The sequence below is a fragment of the Saccharomyces mikatae genome (genome assembly GCF_947241705.1).
Source record: "Saccharomyces mikatae IFO 1815 strain IFO1815 genome assembly, chromosome: 16".
NCBI classification, from domain to species: domain Eukaryota; kingdom Fungi; phylum Ascomycota; class Saccharomycetes; order Saccharomycetales; family Saccharomycetaceae; genus Saccharomyces; species Saccharomyces mikatae.
In genome coordinates, this window is record NC_079271.1 from 774,568 (window position 1) to 794,895 (window position 20,328).

Genomic DNA, 20,328 nt, shown 5'->3' on the forward strand with positions numbered 1-20,328 from the left:
AAAAATCTATTTGGCACTGGCTGCTGCATTTTCTTCTGAGATACATTGGCCACCCTTTTCATTCTGGCTCTCTCCCGCAATATTTCCTTCCTTTTCTTGTAATATTTTCAACTTTAGCTCATGAATTTTATGTTTGTCTATATGTTTGTCATATTTTTCTTTTGTCCTAAAAGTTCTATAACATTTACTATAAAAACATTGGTGTTTTCTCCCAACAGTATTCAATAAAAGATTCAGCCCATCTTCGCCGGATTCAAGTTGCTTTTCTAGGTTAACTTCACTTTGTAAAAGCTCCAACCCATTGTTTTTGGTAAGCTTTCTCCTTTTCCTCAACCTATTAGAAATCTTTTCACCATCCTCTTCATTGACGTTTTTGTCATTTCCCGGTTGGATCCCTTCATTCTGAACTAATTTCTGAATATCGCAAATTTTATACTTCAATTCTAATGGGAGATCTTCTTCTGTATGAATGGACTCATAATGTGTGAGAAGATCATGCTTTCTAGAGAAAGATATATCAGGGCATATATGGCATTTCCAGTTCTTGGTTACTAACGAATCATCATGAATAATCATATGCATCTGTAAACCATTTTCCCCCACACATGGCTTGTTACAAACGGGACATTTCAACTTGGGATGGTCACTCTTGATATGCGATTGTAGCTGCGACCATATACGGAACTCCTTACAACAGCCAGCAAAAGTACACTGGTAAGGATTCTCAACCTCAGGGTCATGGTGCTTAGAAATATGATTTCTTAGTCTATACGGTCTCTGGAAACTCTTATCACAATGTGGACAAGATAGTTTGTGTAGATGTACTGATAAAATATGTGCCCTTAATTGTGGATGCTTGTAAAATCGGAGGTCACATCCTTCTTCTGGACAGATAAATGATTTTGTATGTGTTACTTCGTGTCGCTTCAATTGCTGACGAGTTGTCACTCCTTTTCCACAATATGAGCATTGAAATGGTTTCGTATCAGAATGTGAATACAAATGTCTCTCCAAATGGCTCTTTTTAACAAAGGATTTAGGACACTTATCGCACTGAAAAGCTCTTAAACCTTGGTGTACGCTCAATTGGTGTTCAGTCAAAATTGATGGTCTTGTGAATGCCTTATCACAGCCATCATAATCACAAAAATAAGTCTTTGGCCTATTGCTTGATGAGCTTCTCGTAGATGTTAAACTGTTTAATGATTCTGAACTTTCTGATCGTGATATGGGACTGATCTCTTGTTTAAATCCATGCGGTTGCATAACTCCATTATTATAAGTGTCCCCTGCATTTGAATACATAATTAACTACCTCAATCTTGCGCTTAGTTACCTTATTTGTAACTTAATTGTTCTTGAAGTGAATATTCAACAGTTCAATGATTTTCGTATTATATGATATTCATTGAAAATTTTTTTTTTTTCACGAGTTGGAAATATTCAAAGGCATCAATTACAACCTTTAAGAAAGGCTAAATTAAACAAATTATCAGGATAACAGTGTAAGGATTAAGGCTGCAAGTGATCATGTCAGACTACGAGGAGGCGTATGTGATGTCATATTTTTCGGACTTTGTACTTTTGTTTGAGCCATATTTACTAACAATTTTCATTATGATACAGGTTTAACGATGGTAATGAGAACTTTGAAGATTTTGATGTAGAACATTTTTCTGATGAGGAAACCTATCAGGAAAAACCCCAATTTAAAGACGGTGAAACTACGGATTCCAACGGTAAGACCATTGTTACTGGTGGTAATGGGCCAGAAGATTTTCAACAGCAGGAGCAAATAAGAAGAAAGACACTTAAGGAAAAAGCCATCCCTAAAGACCAAAGGGCTACTACACCATACATGACGAAGTATGAAAGAGCAAGAATTTTAGGCACAAGGGCCTTGCAAATTTCCATGAATGCGCCAGTTTTCGTAGACTTAGAGGGTGAAACTGATCCATTGCGTATTGCTATGAAGGAATTGGCTGAAAAGAAAATTCCTTTGGTCATTAGAAGATATTTACCAGATGGTTCCTTCGAGGATTGGAGTGTGGAGGAACTCATTGTGGATTTGTGATTGCATCTGCATTTTTTCCTCATGTGTATTTGTTTTGTTTGTATATTATTATAACTATGAAGAACGATTTATTCTGTAATGCAGATAACTGAATGAGAGAGCTACTCTTGATCCTTGCTGGTAGAGAAATTTTTGCATAAATAAAAAGAGTAACTGCCCATTCCCTTTTTCTCCTTTATATGTATATATAGAATATTTAATCAGTGATTGAATCGAAGAAAAGCTTACCTCGGAAGGTCTTCTCGTCGGTTGCTTGCTGGCTTCTAGTGAACAGCTTAAAGAGCTTAGCAAACTCTTCTTCAGGATTTTCAAAACCCGCCTCCTTCAGAGAACTAACAATCTCATTAAGGGGAACGTTCAAATCATGCTCCCTACCAACTGATTTTAGACTTTTCTCCAGTTCTTCACGTTCTGGAAACTGCGATAGGCTCTTCCCCATGATAGATAAGAATATCGGAAAGCTGACACCTTCTTCTTCAATCTCTGCCGTAGCAGTTTCATTCTCAGGTAACATTCTGGACCATTCTTCATCTGTCAATGTCTTCCCCAATGTTGTATATATCTTGGTAAGATCTTTCCTACTAATTATACCATCTTCATCGCCATCTAGCAATTGGAACGCATCTTTGAGTTTATTTATGTAGTCCTGCGAAAGTTGATTAAATGTTAGTGATTCACTATGGTCCATAATTATTCAAATTTGTTTTAATTATCGATCCGATATAACTCTTTCCCCTGACTTTGTTGCATTGTTTGGAATTATGAGAAACGTATGAAAAATAAAGATGAAAATAATAAAAGTTGATAAATCTTGTCAAAAAATGCTGAGGAAAGAGAAAGAAAGAGAAAAGAGCAAACTGCAATATGTCGGATGTTAAACAATTACTTAAAGAAGCTAAGCAAGGACTGAAATGTCGAGACTATGAGGAAACCATTGAGATATCAGAAAGGGTTCTTAAATTAGACCCTGATAATTACTTTGCACATATCTTTCTAGGGAAAGCATTGTCGAGTCTTCCAACAAACAATGATGTCAGTTCAAATTCTAATTTACAGCGAGCCACTACTCATTATATATCTGCTACGAAGCTGCTTCCTGACAATCTTCTAGCGTGGAAAGGTCTTTTCCTTTTATTTAAGACCACTGAGGTTGTTCCAGATATACTTTCGTATGATGAATATTTTGATTTGTGTGGTCAATATGCAGATGCACTCTTAAAGCAGGAACAATCTCAAGTAGAACTAGTAAATGACATAAAACTACTAAAGAAAACACACCCAGATTGCCAAAAGGCTTTTTACCAGCATTTGAAACCTGGATCGTTAATGGCAGAAACTATCGGTCGTCATTTGTCTACATCCCAGGATGCCTTATTAAATCTTATAAGGATATTGACAAATACCGAAACCACGGAAATTGGTAAGGCCGTTAGTCAGAACAGGCTGAAATTAAAAGCTAGTGATCCTGATTATCAAATTAAATTAAACTCATTTTCTTGGGAAATAATTAAAAATTCAGAAATTGATCAGCTATACAACCAGTTGGTAAATATTCTCACTGATGATCAGTTAAGAAGTGAAATTGAAAACCAGTGGCTAGAGTACAGAATGAAAGTGTTAAAGTCAATGCCGTTGGATGTAAAAAAGGATTTTTTTACAAAAGTTAAGAATATGGTCGAAGATATGGTTCTTGTAAACCATCAATCGTTGCTTGCGTGGCAAAAGTTTTTTGAGTGGACAGATTACGAAGATTTAGATAACATGGATGCTGCACTGATACTAAAGTACTTCAAGAAATTTCCTAAAGATCCGTTGGCCATGATTCTTTATTCTTGGCTTTCTTCAAAACTATCCAAGTATGATGTCAAGAGTTTGGAATCGGCTAGCCAATCATCGGGAAGTAATAATAACGAAAAGAAGGAAGCAGACATCAAGGTTATAGACGAGGGTGATGAACATGAAGTTAAAGATCATGGTGAAAATGAAACAAAAGAAGATGATGAGGAAGACCTTGATGACATAGAAATCGGTTTGCTAGAAGATGAAGTTGTGACTGTATTAACGGAAAATATTCTCAAGTGTAAGAATAACATTTTGGCGCATCGAATCCTCTGTCAATATTATTTACTCACCAAAGAGTATGAGGCAGCATTGCCATATATTAAAAATGGTATTTCTCTGATTGCCTACAATATAAAGGATTTAGGGGTTTTTTTGCCATTAACCAAAAGAGAATTTTCTCTGGATTTGGCCACTGTTTATACATATGTCGATGCTCCGAAGGACCACAATGCTGCATTAAGGTTATATGATAACATTTTGTCTGGTGATTCTGACAACATACAAGCCAAAATGGGTAAAGGTATAATCTTTATTGAAAGGAAGAACTGGAAAGATGCTATGACATTACTAACCGAGGTACATGAACAATCTCCTGACAATCTGGAAGTTTTATCCGAACTTTCATGGAGTAAGGCCCATATGGGTCAAATGGACGAGTCACTGATTGGTTTGGATACTGTTGTAAAGGCTATTAAGGGTATGGATTTACGTTCAATAGATTTTAGAGCACTAAACTTATGGAGACAAGCCAAAGTTTACATCATGATACATACCTCCAGCAGCGACCCTCAACAGGAAAATATTAAGCGCGCATTTAAACTGCTCATTCAAAGTATTAAAATCTTAGATACTTTTGCCCCTGGGTTTTCCACATTAGGCGATATCTATTGCCACTATTATAAAGACCATTCAAGGGCTTTTAAGTGTTATTTCAAAGCCTTCGATCTAAACGCGGGTGATTATACGGCCTCGAAGTATATTACCGAAACCTATGCAAACAAGCCCAATTGGCAAGCTGCATCCTCCATCGCCTCAAGGTTAATCAAAGGTGAAAAGGCGAAGGCAGAACTGCGTAAGAATAATTGGCCATTTAGGGTCGTGGGAATTGCACACTTGGAGAAACAGGAGGAAAGCGATTCTATAGAGTGGTTTCAATCTGCTTTACGCATCGATCCGAATGATGTTGAGTCATGGGTAGGCCTGGGACAAGCTTACCACGCGTGTGGTCGTATAGAAGCGTCGATTAAAGTTTTTGATAAAGCAATTCAGTTAAGACCCTCTCATACTTATGCACAATACTTCAAGGCTGTTTCTTTGTGTGACATTGGTGAATATCTCGAAAGTTTAGAGATTTTAAAAAAAGTATGCCAAGAAGATTCAACAGAAGAATCATTCCAAAGTGCTCTAGTGGAAGTTCTTATGAAGTACTCCTTGGATTTATATTCCCAAGGATTTTTGCTCAAATCAGTTTCAATCGCCAATGACACCATTGAGAGGATCAAGGTGATCATAACCGAATTGAAATGCATTAATCAACGGGTTTGGATATGTCTTTCACAAGTTTTAAGACTATTCATTTGGATAGAGTCAAAAGTTGATACTTTACCAGTCGAATCGCTAGTATCAATTTTTGAAACTTCTGAACTTTCTGGGAGTAAAGAAATCGATTCCATTGACGATATCAAAATCGAAACTCTACTTGATAGTACTATTGATGATAATGTGTCCATTGCGTGCAAGTTTTTGATCCTTGCTTCAAAATACAGTGTCTCCAACGAAAACTTTTCGGATATTGCCGGAATAGTTAGAGCCTCATACTGGTATAACATCGGTATATCTGAGCTCACTGCATTCATAACCTTGAAAGAACCACAGTATAAAAATGCTGCTGTTTTTGCTTTCAAGAAATCGATTCAGTTACAATCTAATGCAAGTGAAACTTGGATTGGACTAGGAATAGCAACCATGGATATAAACTTTCGCGTCTCACAACATTGCTTTATCAAAGCAACTGCTTTGGAACCTAAAGCTACGGATACTTGGTTCAACTTAGCTATGTTGGGTTTGAAGAAAAACGATGCTGAGTTCGCTCAACAAGTTCTTAATAAACTACAAAGCCTTGCCCCACAGGATTCTTCACCATGGCTAGGAATGGCCTTGATCCTCGAGAAACAAGGAAACGTTATTGAAAGTTCTAAGCTGTTCGCCCACTCCTTCATATTATCTAATGGAAGATCAAAGGCCGCGCAATTTTTGTATGCTAAAAATGTTCTCGAAAATCACATTAATAATGGTGATGACGAAAGAGATATTGAGATAGTGGAAAAACTAACCACTACTTCAATAGCTTTAGAGCAGTTTTTTAAGAAAAGCCCCGAAAATCCATTTGCTCTTCAGTGTGCTTTGTTAACTCTTGAAAGGTTACATCACTATCAACATGCAAACGAACTCGCAAATCGATTAATAGGAATATTGGAGAAAAGGTTTGAGAAAACTCAGGATGAAAGAGAATTATTTACTTTTGGAATAATTAAGGGACAGTTTGCCCGTATTCACCTAGGCTTAGGAAATTTTGAACTCTCTATAGAAAACGCAGAGCTTTCTCAAGGTATCATATCTGAATCTAGCGATCGAAATTCAATGAAAACCAAAATATCCAATCATATTTGCCTCGGCTTAAGTCATTTCTTTCTCAATGAATTTGATCAGACTTTAAGCCAATTCCAAGAACTACTCAGTGTCTCGAAGGATTCCAAGCATTTGGTTATTTTAATCGCGAAGGTTCTTTATGACGTAGGTGAGTCAGAGGCAAAGGAAATTGCTTTGCAAGAACTAACAGAATATATAACCATTAAAGGAGCGGATTTGCTAATTACACTAACCATTGCAGCTATGTCAATCTTGGACGGTAAGCGCGAAGATTTAAGTATTATTTTGGAGGAATTGAAAGCTTTACCACTATCGAGTCAAATAATTGATAAGCACAAAGACGCGCCATATTTGATAGAAGAGATTACAAAAAGGCTTCATTTTAATGATACCGGTAAACAAGTATGGCAAAGAAGTGCATACTTTTTCCCAAATAATCTGAAGGTTTGGGAGATGCTAAATAAGACTATTCAACGTAGAATAGCATCTGATGGTCAAAACAAAGTGACTGCGGAAGATATGAGTATATTGTACTGTGAAACTAAAAATTTAAGAAGCGTTCAAAGGGGTATGTTTCTATGCCCTTGGAATGCATCTGCAGTGCAAGCTTTAAGGGAATGTTTCTAGAAATGTGGATTTCCAATGGCTTTATTGGCTTCACATATCAATGGCTTACCAATATAACCAGAAGTTAAATATATATATAGATATATATATATATAATAAATTTTATCTTTTCTATAGAGTGAGTATAAAGGTAACTAAAAGAGTTTATCAGTTGTATATGGTAATTATGCCATTTGGAAAACTTCCCAAAGTGAAAGTAATCTCGATAAACGTGCAAAGACGTTCAGTTCTCTTTCATTAACCATCTTTAATTGGTTTAATTCACTTGGTAATAATAATTCATTTTCTTTTCCCTTAACGTCATCTCTGTTTGCCTTCTTTAATAAGGTAGAATTTTCTTGTTTTAATCTTTCTTTTTTGAAGAGTAGATTTGCCATATTCCATTCCAGGTTTTGCTTCATGAAATTATAGGAATGCGTTTCCTTGCATCTGAATAAGAAAACTGCCCTAGATGCAGATCTGTCAACAGTTCTAGGAACTTCTTGGATCTCCACAGAATTGTACCGAATTAGAGATGCCAGGGTAGATCTTATATCCTTTTCCTTCATTAACGCAGTTGAGTTGATGATTTTTTCGGAAACCAATTTATTATCGCGAATGCAACGGCTTAAACGCATGGCAGATGGCCCCAACGTTGAAGCAATTATATACTCATAAACGGATGATTTTAACGCCGGCATTAGTTTACTATATGGAACATAATAAACACCCGGTTTGGTTTCACTTAAGAAGGGGAAATTTGATGATGCTAAGAGTTTTAAATGACTATTTATCAAAGAGGCCGAGTGAGGGTCTTCAGTATCTGCGTCTAGATCATCTTCGTCTTCGTCTTCGTCTTCTTGTTGTGTATCTTCGCTCTCTTGGAGGGATTTAGTTATAGCAGCAGGTAACGCAGGAATCACAAATCCGTCCTCGGTTTTCAATTTTTTACCAGGCAAAGGTGTAACAGCGTTTGGACTAGAACGTTTTTTATTATTTGATGGCTTCCTGGTTATCAAACTGCCACGCAAATCCAATTCAGTGGGAATGTGTCTGGCCAAGTCAATAGCATTAAAAGTAAGTCCTGGAGTCTTCTCCTCGACAAGTTCTAATTCATCCTGAAAGGATTTAGCCTCCTCTAAATCTTGTAAAAGTCCTGTTTGAGTGAGTGGGTCTATAATGCTAGGAGATTTTTGCTCTGTGAGCCTTAATGCAATTTTGTAAACCTGAGCTGTCACTGAGCCGACTCTCGTCCTGGCCAAATTAGTCAATTGTTTAGATCTTCTGCCCTTCATGAACCTATCCAAATTTATTGTCAAGGATACTGTAGGTTTTACAATCCTTAATGAAGTCTTCGGATCAATTGTTAGGATTTGTGAAAGTTCATTTGGTTTATTTATTATTTTAGCAAAATCAGTTTTTGCATTCATTTTTGCTTGAGACCTCTTCTTCAAATCAGATAGCGGGGAATTTCTAGGAATAGCTTTGTAATGTTTGTCATATAGAAACTGCCACAGATCTTCGATTGGGGTATAATGCAATTTAGATATTTGAATCAGATACCCCATTTCACACAACTGCACAAATAATGATGAGATGGTGTACTTTGTGGAATCTGATGTGACACTGCTTAAATAATCTTCCACGGTCAAGGAGCCTAATGATATAACGTTCTGCACAATTTCAGCCACCATCTGCTTATGCTCCTCTTCATCACCAACACGCATTTGGCTAATAATTTCATCAATAATCAACCCTGAGTAGAGCAAAAGATGAATTCCTTCCTCGTTATAGTAATAGTATGTTGTCTTCTTCCCGGATATCGCCGTTTCTTGCAAGTACTTGACACATCTCAATTGCGTTAATGACACCAGTGTGGTCTTGGTACTGTCTACGTCCATTCCATCTATTTTCTCCACCAGTTCTCGCACACTCAATCTCCCAAGCGCAACTAACATGCTAATTACAGACGCCGCTCTTTCACCTAAGTGTGCCTTCACCAATTCTTTGTATAAAAACATACCAGGATTCAGAGTCCGTTGTTCCAATGAAGATATGGTCATAACATCCTCGGGTGTGACCAATCTTTCTGATTCGACAACGCCCTCGCCTGCTTGATTGTTTTCATTCAGTGCATCTCCCAGTAGCTCGTCCATTTTAATCTTGGACAACAAGTCTTTCTGATGATATTTCACCGCTCTCTATTGTTCTCAGTGACATTCTCTACTATTATCCTGATCTGATTTTTTTTTTTCAATGCGATGAGCTTTTGAAAAGTTTGTATCGTTCTCGACGAACCAATAGATGGTCCGCCCCGTCTTATATCCGTTAGCGTACCAAGTATATATATATAAAGAACAAGGGCCTTTTCTCTGAGCCTTTACTGATGCAATTCTGGAAGTTGATTTAGTTCTTAACAGGGGTGTGCTCGAACTATTAGGACGGGAGAGTTAAAAAGTACTAAAAGAAATAAAGAAGAACGTTGATGTTGTCTGCAGCTAGATTTCAATTTGCTCAGGGGTCAGTTAGAAGACTAACTGTTTCAGCAAGAGACGCTCCCAGTAAAGTGTCTACGTTGGCCGTGAAGGTTCATGGTGGGTCTCGTTATGCATCCAAGGATGGTGTGTCCCATCTTTTAAGCAGATTCAACTTCCAAAATACAAACAATAGATCGGCCTTGAAATTGGTCAGAGAATCCGAACTATTAGGGGGAACTTTTAATTCAACTTTGGATAGGGAATATATCACCTTGAAAGCTACTTTTTTGAAAGACGACCTTCCCTACTATGTTAATGCCATAGCAGATGTATTGTATAAGACTGCCTTTAAACCTCACGAGCTAACAGAATCAGTTTTACCTGCTGCCAAATACGATTACGCGGTTGCTGAACAATGCCCGGTAAAAAGCGCAGAAGAACAGTTGTACGCCATTACATTCAGAAAAGGTTTGGGGAACCCATTATTGTACGATGGCGTGGAAAAAGTTAGTTTGCAAGATATTAAGGACTTTGCGGACAAAGTGTACACCAAGGAGAACTTGGAAGTTAGTGGTGAAAACATCGTTGAGGCCGACTTGAAGCGATTTGTTGACGATTCATTGTTAAGCACTCTACCTGCAGGTAAGTCGTTGGTGAGCAAATCTGAATTAAAATCCTTTGTAGGTGAAGAAAATAGAGTGAGATTTATCGGTGACTCCGTCGCGGCTATTGGTGTCCCAGTGAACAAGGCTTCTTTAGCACAATACGAAGTGTTGGCCAACTACTTGACATCGGCACTCTCTGATCTTTCTGGTTTGGTCAGCTCCGCTAAACTTGATAAGTTCAGTGACGGTGGCCTGTTCACTTTAATTGTTAGAGATCAAGACAGCGCTGTGGTGTCTGCTAATATCAAGAAGATTGTTGCCGGTTTGAAGAAGGCTACCGACCTGTCTCCTGCTGTAAATTACACTAAATTGAAAAATGCTGTCCAGAATGGAGCTCTTTCCAGTCCAGTTGAACTAAAATTCGACGGCGTGAAGGACTTTAAGTTGGGTAAATTCAACTACGTAGCCGTTGGTGATGTTTCAAACTTGCCATATTTGGACGAATTGTAAAAAAGGAAAGAAGGTGCATAAAACAAAAAATCACAGCCAAATATATATATAAAAGTTACGCACACTTTTTCTAATCAATATTCACGCAGATATCGAAAATAGAAACGAAACAAAAAAAAAATAATATAACAAAAAATCAAGTAACAACATGTAGGACCAATAACCCTCATTATTTATTCCTCCCCTTTTTCAAATTCTTACTGAACTAGTAAATATTTATTTAATTCCATTTTCTTTCTTTAGCACTCCCTGCTCTTTCCGCCATAATTTTATGTTTAGGCTCCTTTTATTCCCAACAGATAATTTTTTTGTCCCATACTACGAATTCACTAAGAGAGGAGCCATGATCGTGGCATTCTACTTGCCAAATGACCCGACCACGTCGCAACCATGAGACACAAGGTCAAGAACTTGTGTATTTGTATATCACTTTAAACTTAACATTTATCACCTTATCAAAAACAGCATGTACGCAGTCGTAGATGATGTTCTGTCATGTAAATCACAAATCAGTTCATCATCGCCTTCATCCTAGCATCGGAGATATGTAACTTAAAACCGGGTTCCTGCGTATGCATCTGTCCATGTTAAAGAAAGTCTTATATTTTCAAGCGCCCGAGGCTGAAAACAATGGCTGCTTCTACACGATGGCCCCCGAGAGCTCTCTAGAAGACCGCACAGTGCGCAACAACGGAAGAGAAATGCCGGGCCCGTCTATCAGCCAGCTGCAACTGTATGGTCGAGCCGAAGTTTTTCTTCAGAGAAACAAGCGTAGGCAGATTAACATTAGTGTTCCACTATTGCGCAGATGCAGCCAACTTACAGATTACAATAGCCGGTATTCGCATTGGTGGTCCAAACGGATGAACGCTGTACACTGAATACCGTACCATGGCACGCCAATTAATAAGGGAGGATGAAGCATGAGCAATTATACGCTTATATCACGCCACATAAGGAAGACATCAAACCTCATAACGCACTTTCTTCCGTTGTCAAAAAAAAAGAGATATCGACGACAAAAGGACGACGATAAAATTCCCCAGAGAAATGTCTGCAGAGAATTTGTCTTTCTCTGTTAATACATTCTTCAAGGGTGCCGTAAGGCTGTTTTCCTGGAGGACAAATCTGGCTGCTTCAAAACCTGCGCGTCCGTGGTGTCCCCTTTTTTTAAGTGAATATGTGCATCAGATTTTTGTATTATACTGCTTCGACATAACTTGCCTGAACTGATCACCCCCACCGTTTATCCCTCAGCGCTTAATGGTACGAAAGGAATGAGAAAAAAGAAGGAAAGTTTATTCGTATCAATTTCCTTATTTATCTATCACCTTCTTCCCACCCTCTCTAACAAAAGACTAATCTAAACATGATAAAATGTAGTATAGGGAGGGTATACACCACACCACCTTCTGAGAAGAGGAAAAAAGGAAAAAAGGAAAACAAAAAAGGATTTACATCGGGAAAGCCATTCCCATATAAAATCGAGGTATGTCGTAGTGGTTTTGGCTGAGTCGACTTTTGCTCTCTTGCAGTATCGGTTTTCACGATTCATTTTTCTTGTCTTTTCTCTTCCTTTCTTTATTTTTATTTGCCCTGTTTTACATGGTACAGTACATTAAATATTATATAATCCAATTGATATGTCTTCTAACGATTCAAACGATACGGAAAAGCAGCACACTCGTTTAGACCCTACTGGTGTCGACGACGCCTACATTCCTCCAGAGCAGCCGGAAACAAAGCACCATCGCTTCAGGATTTCCAGAGACACACTTAGAAACCACTTTATTGCCGCAGTCGGAGAGTTTTGCGGGACGTTTATGTTTTTATGGTGCGCTTACGTTATCTGCAATGTTGCTAACCATGATGTGGCACTCGTTGCAGCACCTGACGGCTCCCACCCGGGTCAATTGATCATGATTGCGATTGGTTTCGGGTTTTCCGTCATGTTTTCCATCTGGTGCTTTGCTGGTGTCTCTGGTGGTGCTTTGAATCCCGCCGTTTCGCTTTCCTTGTGTTTGGCAAGGGCCGTCTCTCCAACAAGATGTGCTGTTATGTGGATTTCGCAAATTGTTGCGGGAATGGCCGCTGGAGGTGCTGCAAGCGCTATGACCCCAGGTGAAGTCCTCTTTGCCAATTCTTTGGGGCTGGGCTGCTCCAGGACTAGAGGCCTGTTCCTGGAAATGTTCGGCACTGCTATTCTCTGCTTGACAGTTTTAATGACTGCTGTTGAAAAGCGTGAAACTAACTTTATGGCCGCGCTGCCCATCGGTATCTCCCTGTTTATTGCCCATGTCGCTTTGACTGCCTACACAGGCACAGGTGTCAACCCAGCAAGGTCTTTGGGAGCTGCTGTCGCAGCTAGATATTTCCCTCACTACCACTGGATTTACTGGATCGGCCCCTTATTAGGGTCTATTTTAGCATGGTCTGTGTGGCAATTATTACAAATCTTAGATTACACTACCTATGTTACTGCTGAGAAGGCTGCCAGCACCAAGGAAAAGGCTCAAAAAAAAGATCAAACTAGCAATTCCTCTGTTGCGACTGAAGTTTGATCTTCCTTTCCACCTCTCCGTTTTTTCTCGCTCATTATTATCACCTTTTAAGCAAAGCTAATTAGATTAATTTTTATTCTTTTCTCTTTCTATACATTATCTGTACTACTAAACAGTAATAATTCTTTTTTAATATTATTCGCTCTCGCATATGACACAAAATTATAATTTTGAGCGAAACTAGTAAGATTAATAATTATCCTTTATTTTTTTTCTATACATCCTACATACTGATGACAAGCAATTAGTATTTTCAATATCCCTTCCTCTTGTACATGATTTTTGGAGCTTTATAACCGATCTTAGTGTATAGCAGCTGTGCTCTGTAATTTGACTCATCCGTACACCAATACACACTTGGCGTGCCAAGCTTATCAATTTCACCGTAGACAAACTCAATTAGTTTGACTCCCGTGACTTTGGCCCTAGAACCCACATCGACATAGAGATCATTGACGTAGACCTTGTCCTTGAAATCCCAAGTAGTCACATGGCTAAAAAAGTTTATCATTCCTATATTTTTTCCGCTCGACCTCTCCACAGCCACAGCTGTCCACATTTTAATGTTAGAATCTAGGAATCTGTTGAAATTGAAATCGTCTAAGTCATTCGAAAACGAAACTTTATAAAATTTTTGATAGGATTTCCAGAGCCGTTGCCAACCCTCCTTATCGTTTTCGGTTACAAACCTTATGATAATGTTATCTTCGCTACTGTTGGACATATTATGCATGATGGCCTGTTCGTTTTATTGATATATAGCATATTACGAACAATTTCGGGGCTTTTTGTCTATATATGGAGTACACAATCTCTATAATTATCACTCCCCTAATACAATTAGTAATTTTTAGAGACCTACCCGTTAGTTCCGTTTATAAAAATGTTCAACCAATAGAAGCAAATCAGAAAATAACTGAAATGCATAACCAATATAACGTAAGAAACTGAAGCTAATACAGAAATCAAACGGAAACATAATACTGTACGAGGTAGGCCTGAATTTAAGTTTTGCAAACATCTAATGAAATCATGAAATTTTAACAGTGCGTAGAATGTGGCGTCAGCCGCATACTATGCAGTCCTTCTTTCCTAAGGTTCGATTTGTTTTTGCTTTTGCTTTTGGCTCTGAAAATTTCCAAAAAAGGTGGTAATGGGGTTTGAATATGCTTCAATTGGAGTAACTATCTAGTAGCCCAGCGCGTCTAATTGGATCTTGCACTATACATTCATCAACTATTTACCACTTGCATTTGTACAGCAGTAATAAGCGATACAAAACAAACAGATGTTCATATCACATTCCTTTACAGCTGTAAGCAGAAACTATTAATGGCTAAGTTGGTCGCATGCATGACTCTTTTCCACATTGTTCCACAAACCAAAAAAAAAAAAAGTAGCTCCTATTTTGACACAAATGCATTCTTTTCCAGGTAACTATAATCTGGATGTAGAAAAGAAAAGGCAGAGTAATAGAAGTGCAATATATATTGAATCAGAGATCATCGTTATTGTTTTGCATAGCTATGGAGATATAATAGTGGTTTTACATACTAAAATAGTTCTTTAACTATAAGATAGAAGAATAAAAGCATGTGCAGGTGAAAGAAAATAGAAAAAAAGCTTTAATCACGGATAGTGCCCTGGAGCATAGCCGAAGTAGCCCTTTGCCGTATCAGTTATGTTTTTGAGCGGATAGCCAACCCCATCAGCACCGGCATATGGGACTGTATTGCCCCACCAATTGAAAGCTGTGTCTTTATATTGGACTGCAAAGAAAATGATAATAGCTGACAAAACTAAGCCTGTTGAAAAGCCTGCCGATAGCACGTAATTGTATTTCTCCCATAAATTCAAATGGTGTCTCTTCATGTAGTACTGGGAAATGTAACTAACAATCATACCCGATGTATAGTACATCAGGTTATATGGAGGGCTCATGTTTAACATTCCACCTACGAATAACATCGGGTCGAAATATTTTGGATAAAATTTACCCCAACGTTTCCAAACACCAAATAAAATACCTATACACGCACCTATCAACCAGCACCATTTAATGATTGGATAAATATAATTGAAAATTCTTTTTGGCCCAATCGCACCCCAGACAACGGAAGCATTGTAGTAGGTCACAGCATCAGGGCAGGTAAATTTTGCGTTTTGATGAGGAGTACAGAAGTCTTTGATATTGGAGATCTGCCAGTTTAAGACACCTAGATTAACAAATATCTGAATAAGAACTATGATACATTGTCCCCTAAATAGAGCCATTGGCGGAATTTTACAATAGTGTGCAATTTTCAAATTAGAAACATAATTGTCTGCTTGACCGTCGATGTTATAACCAAAAGCTTTTAAAATCATAATAGCAACCGGATTACCTGGTAAAGCGTATCCCATCACCATTTCAATTAACAAATTCAAACCAAAAGAATAACCGGTGGTTGCTTGTAAGATAGTGGTTGGGATCAGGAAGACAAAATTGAAACCTAAGGAGACAAAGAGACCCCAAACAGGTGTATTGGTTGGGTAGTGCTCTACAACAGCTATACCTACAATGAGTGAAGCTATCAATATTGCAAAATACCACCAATCTGGAACTTCTCTGTAGTTTTTCATTGCATTAGAATGAGGGTCATCGTAGTCATCTAGAAGCCTATAGTTGTTTTTGAACATGATGGCCCAGGTTGTAAGCTTTCTTAAAGCCCACAAATTCAAAGTCCAATCTTTAAAAGCATTGAATAATAGTTTTGAGTGTACAATAAACGACCATGTAATCATAAGAGGATATGCGCAAATAAAAGCGCCATATGTTACCAAATTTCCGGCAGTATAGTATGGTGGTGAGTAACTTTGATATTTTTTCACATCTAATTTGTTGTCGCTGTCTAATATCTTAGTAACTTTAAAGGAATTGCCAGTGTTTGTATACAAAGAATTTGTAAATATTGGCAGATATTGACAAATCATATAATTACTATAATATACTGCAATGACGATTAAAGCTGCCAAGATACAGCCAAGGTACTGTGTTAAGTAAGACCAGAATGGATAGACCAATGGAGAGTTAAACGATATAACATTCCAATCAAAGGATGAGATGGGATTAATCCCAAGACCAGTAACACCTCCAGTAATATTTGCGAGATTAATGCTAGTTGGTTTGATCCAGGTCATCCAATTAAAAGTGTTCAGAATGTTAATGATGAAAGTGGGAAACCAGTTATAAACGAACATTACGAAAAAAGTCAAAAAGAAGAACTTATACCTGCTCATACCAGACTCGTGCTCTTCTTTGCCCAATAGAGCTTTGTTTATAGCAATAGTTGGCATCACTGTTGGCCATAATGCACGAGCTGGATAAACAACAAATTTCCTAAGAATCCCAGCAAATCCGAATCCAATAAATTGTACAGACAACGATAGTAAGAATTGGTAGCCAAACGAAAAGGCAGAATGGTAGAAGAGTTTTTGCGTCAAAATATTGTAATGTGTGTAGAACGCGCCTTGACAAATTGCATATAACAAGGTTGAAAACATTTGCTTTTTTTGAGTTCATGGTTTGTCGATATTGATACCATACTTCCTGCCTCTGATGGTTATAGTCCAGTAGGGCACAGTTTTTGCCCAAGCTTTACCACAGACGTACAAAAACATCTGGATAATTGGAGTATCCAATGAAATCGAAACCACTCTGTGAGAAAAGAACTCATTAAAACCGGAACCAATTATAGACAAAATTATTGCCAAAAAATATGCTCGAAACGTCTCTACTGGAATGGTGGGGTCGTCATCAGGATCAACGACAGCCCTAACCTCTTGATATGGAGAATGAAATTTGATGGCAGAAGCAAATGCCCTAATATCAAAGCTATCGTACTCATCAATCCCTCTTTTGAATCTAAATCTTTCAATGCGGCCAATCTTTTCCACTCTTCGTATTGGTTATATGGTACATTTTCGTCATCCTTGTAGTATATAACGGAATCTTTTAATATTTTGAAGGAACCCTCAAGCGTCAGCTCAGGCATTTTTTTGAAGATATATGCAACATCTTCTGGGACATCATAAAGAGAGCGGTTTTCATATCCTAACTTCTTCATGAAGTGCAGAATCTGTTCATCTGTACACCAATGAGAAATATCGGATGAGTGATTGGAAAGCCTCAGAGAGTACTCAACACCTTCGGCATAATCCACAATACTCTTTGTTGATACCTTCTCGTTAATTATAATATTATCTTTGATTGTTTCGCTCATACTTCTTCAATGCTTCAGCTTCCTGGAACTTCAATACACAATTTCCTGGTTTTCTGTTCTTATATTTGAAGCTTTTACAGCAGGAAAAACTCAAGTAATAAAATAGCTGAAGAATCGAATTATTGAGACAGAAAACAGTACTTCAGTCCCATTTATAGTTATTTTCAAAAAGAAAGGAAACTCAGTAAAAAGGAATCAGTATCATTAACGCTTCTTATCTTTATTTTTAGTGACACGTGAAGGGAAATGACTAAAATATTGATTTGATCTATTATTATGATCGAATAATAATCTACCATTCAAATGTATGATAAACAGCTTTCAGTTGTGCAATAGCAGTAACAACATTCTTGATAAGAGAATAAACTCTAAGAGTTACAGGGCGAACGAATATTCCGTAAGCAACAGATTGATATCGGCTACAGCAAATGGCAGTCTACGTTTTCGGTAGACTAAAACAGGAGCCGTGGAGAGATTAGACTACTTCAGCAGTGTAGAAGAGCCACAAGGTTATTACAAGTGTGGATTTATCTAAAGTTTATCAACGTAACTAAGTCGGGCAGCCACCCCCCCATTCTTGATGGTTGCTTTTACTGACACTATGATGTAAACCCTTTTTCCTCGCATAATGTTGGCTTCTTTACAAAGATAAAAATAGTAAGATAAGAAGTGTTGCAGCAATATTATGTATGTGTCACACCAGTAGGTTACCTTATGTGAGACGGATCCGTGAGGCGGATCACTTGCGGATCTATTTATTTTTTTTTTCGCGACTAATGCGGATTGATCATTGGTTTGTTGGCGTTCTTCTGTCTTCGTTTCTTACCGTAAGTTTTTCAGCGTGTGAGCCTGATACATCATGCCACGATATACCTTCGGTGGTGGTTCAGGGAGCTATTTCAACGGCTATCAATATATCGCCTTCTGTTGTTTGATCAAAATTAATATTGTATGTTTTTTATTTACTATTAAAGGGTTTCTATGGTATTGATTGTGAAACATTTAGCTCATTAGTAAACAATGTAATCTTTTTTCACTTATCTTTTTTTTCTCGTTTTCTGTTCTTATTATAGTTTCGTCTTTACACTCACACACCATAATTGGGACACCAATGGGGCCTTTTAATTCTAACCATGAGCACGTGACAAGTATATCTAATATGCCCATAATCCAGCCATCTTAATCGGAACCATTCTTCATTCTAAAAATCAAATAATGGCTGCTTTAGATACAGAGGATTCTTCATTAAGTGCAAATTCAGTAAATGTGGTATTTTTCGTTGTTTCCGTTGCACAATATCATACTAAGTCTGCGCTCCCTTCAATACACGGAATATACAAATAGAGGATACAAATATTCGAGTGGGAAAGAGCAGTGATGGAAATTTTAATTAGTGCTCGCTTATCACACTCTACTCTCTTATAATGCATATTAGTATTCTTTACCTTAACATGGCAAATTTTCCCTTCAAAACTATTTTCAAGATCAATAAACTACGAAAAATTAGGCGCTATTATTTCTCATAGTTTTGCTGTTTATGGACAGATACCTACTCTATCTGTTATTCATACAAGAAAAATTAGAAAAAAATATAAATTTGGGAGGCGGATTATCCCGTTTATAAGTAAGAGTAACTCGACTATCTTTCTGAGTAATCTACATATTTGTGAATTGATAAGACTTACATTTAAAAGAATTTCTACAGAATTCACTAGTGAGAATGAGTATAATAGCAGGTATCGCAGATTACAACGCATTGCCGGATCTAAATGGCTTCACCTTATTTTACTGTGACCTCACAAATTCACATTTCACATTTGGTTTTTATTGTATGTATCACTCGATTCTTTGTGGGGAAAACGCACCTCGCTTGAATTACTACAAACTTATCTAGTTAAAAGATGCTTAAGCTCAGCTTCCAGGAGACAGATCCAGAATAGAAATTTCGTATGATAGCTCTCATGTTTGTCTCTCTTCATCTCTGAATAAAAGAGTCACATAGCACCCAGCGGCAAAGGTTTCCTAAAATGCGGAACTCTAGTACTGTTCTCGAATTCATTTTACCATTAAAATAGATTTAGTTCAGTGGACGCCACTGTCGTTTCAGGGCTCCCAGTTTCGTAGCATCTCAAACATACATTCGTTCTCGTCAACAATTTTATGACCATGTACAAGACTGTAGACCCCTAAAATATACGACTCTGGCACCTGAGAAGTCCTTTATTTTCTATTTTAAGAAAAGAAAAATCTACAATTTTCCGTAGCAACCGTTTAGTATAGAAACCAGATAACATCTGAACGAGGGTTCAAACAAAGAACTTGGTTTTTTGGCTTTTTTCTTGGCCAACAGCTGCAGCTGCATCTAAAGGCACCTAAGAGGTACCTCCACTGTGAAAGAACATTCTTGTGCCCTGGAAAAGCAACGAAAGATGTAGGCAATATAAAGCGTGTCATCTCGTATACGGGACCTATGAAAGACGCATCGCTCCAGCACAGAAGGAAGCATCTCCATAATAACAGAACTGATATGTGAGAGATGAGAGTGGTGATCTGAGGCGTTTGAAATAGAAGACAGGTGTCAGATGATACCTCGTTTGTGAAGGATAATTGGCTGAGAAGTTTATATAAATGGAGCAGATTTGACGCCTATCTTTGTGAATATGCCTTCATTATTTCCTTCCTAGTAGGGCTTATATCAGCACTAAAAAACAAAACAAATACAATGGTCAAATTAACTTCAAT

General features: G+C 37.7%; 9 protein-coding genes across 9 annotated transcripts; 4 read left to right on the forward strand and 5 right to left on the reverse strand.

The window, feature by feature from the left end:
- Positions 1-6: 6 nt before the first annotated feature.
- PZF1 (Pzf1p) lies at positions 7-1,305 on the reverse strand (the record flags this gene model as incomplete). Its single annotated transcript, XM_056226435.1, has 1 exon — positions 7-1,305. One exon carries the CDS (start codon positions 1,303-1,305, stop codon positions 7-9), a length of 1,299 nt encoding a protein of 432 aa, XP_056080154.1.
- Positions 1,306-1,530: 225 nt separating this feature from the next.
- RPO26 (DNA-directed RNA polymerase core subunit RPO26) lies at positions 1,531-2,074 on the forward strand (the record flags this gene model as incomplete). The annotated part of the gene is made up of 2 exons (XM_056226436.1): positions 1,531-1,550; positions 1,627-2,074. 2 exons carry the CDS (start codon positions 1,531-1,533, stop codon positions 2,072-2,074), a joined length of 468 nt encoding a protein of 155 aa, XP_056080155.1.
- A 196-nt stretch (positions 2,075-2,270) lies between these two features.
- Positions 2,271-2,762, reverse strand: MLC2 (Mlc2p; the record flags this gene model as incomplete). The annotated part of the gene is made up of 1 exon (XM_056226437.1): positions 2,271-2,762. One exon carries the CDS (start codon positions 2,760-2,762, stop codon positions 2,271-2,273), a length of 492 nt encoding a protein of 163 aa, XP_056080156.1.
- Positions 2,763-2,938: 176 nt separating this feature from the next.
- Positions 2,939-7,192, forward strand: SKI3 (SKI complex subunit tetratricopeptide repeat protein SKI3; the record flags this gene model as incomplete). The annotated part of the gene is made up of 1 exon (XM_056226438.1): positions 2,939-7,192. One exon carries the CDS (start codon positions 2,939-2,941, stop codon positions 7,190-7,192), a length of 4,254 nt encoding a protein of 1,417 aa, XP_056080157.1.
- Positions 7,193-7,356: 164 nt separating this feature from the next.
- RPC82 (DNA-directed RNA polymerase III subunit C82) lies at positions 7,357-9,327 on the reverse strand (the record flags this gene model as incomplete). The annotated part of the gene is made up of 1 exon (XM_056226439.1): positions 7,357-9,327. The coding sequence occupies one exon, from the start codon at positions 9,325-9,327 to the stop codon at positions 7,357-7,359; it is 1,971 nt and encodes a 656-aa protein (XP_056080158.1).
- Positions 9,328-9,656: 329 nt separating this feature from the next.
- On the forward strand, positions 9,657-10,763 carry QCR2 (ubiquinol--cytochrome-c reductase subunit 2; the record flags this gene model as incomplete). The annotated part of the gene is made up of 1 exon (XM_056226440.1): positions 9,657-10,763. The coding sequence occupies one exon, from the start codon at positions 9,657-9,659 to the stop codon at positions 10,761-10,763; it is 1,107 nt and encodes a 368-aa protein (XP_056080159.1).
- A 1,643-nt stretch (positions 10,764-12,406) lies between these two features.
- AQY1 (Aqy1p) lies at positions 12,407-13,324 on the forward strand (the record flags this gene model as incomplete). The annotated part of the gene is made up of 1 exon (XM_056226442.1): positions 12,407-13,324. The coding sequence occupies one exon, from the start codon at positions 12,407-12,409 to the stop codon at positions 13,322-13,324; it is 918 nt and encodes a 305-aa protein (XP_056080160.1).
- Positions 13,325-13,577: 253 nt separating this feature from the next.
- HPA2 (histone acetyltransferase) lies at positions 13,578-14,048 on the reverse strand (the record flags this gene model as incomplete). The annotated part of the gene is made up of 1 exon (XM_056226443.1): positions 13,578-14,048. One exon carries the CDS (start codon positions 14,046-14,048, stop codon positions 13,578-13,580), a length of 471 nt encoding a protein of 156 aa, XP_056080161.1.
- Positions 14,049-14,953: 905 nt separating this feature from the next.
- Positions 14,954-16,867, reverse strand: OPT2 (Opt2p; the record flags this gene model as incomplete). Its single annotated transcript, XM_056226444.1, has 1 exon — positions 14,954-16,867. One exon carries the CDS (start codon positions 16,865-16,867, stop codon positions 14,954-14,956), a length of 1,914 nt encoding a protein of 637 aa, XP_056080162.1.
- Between the last annotated feature and the right edge of the window lie 3,461 nt (positions 16,868-20,328).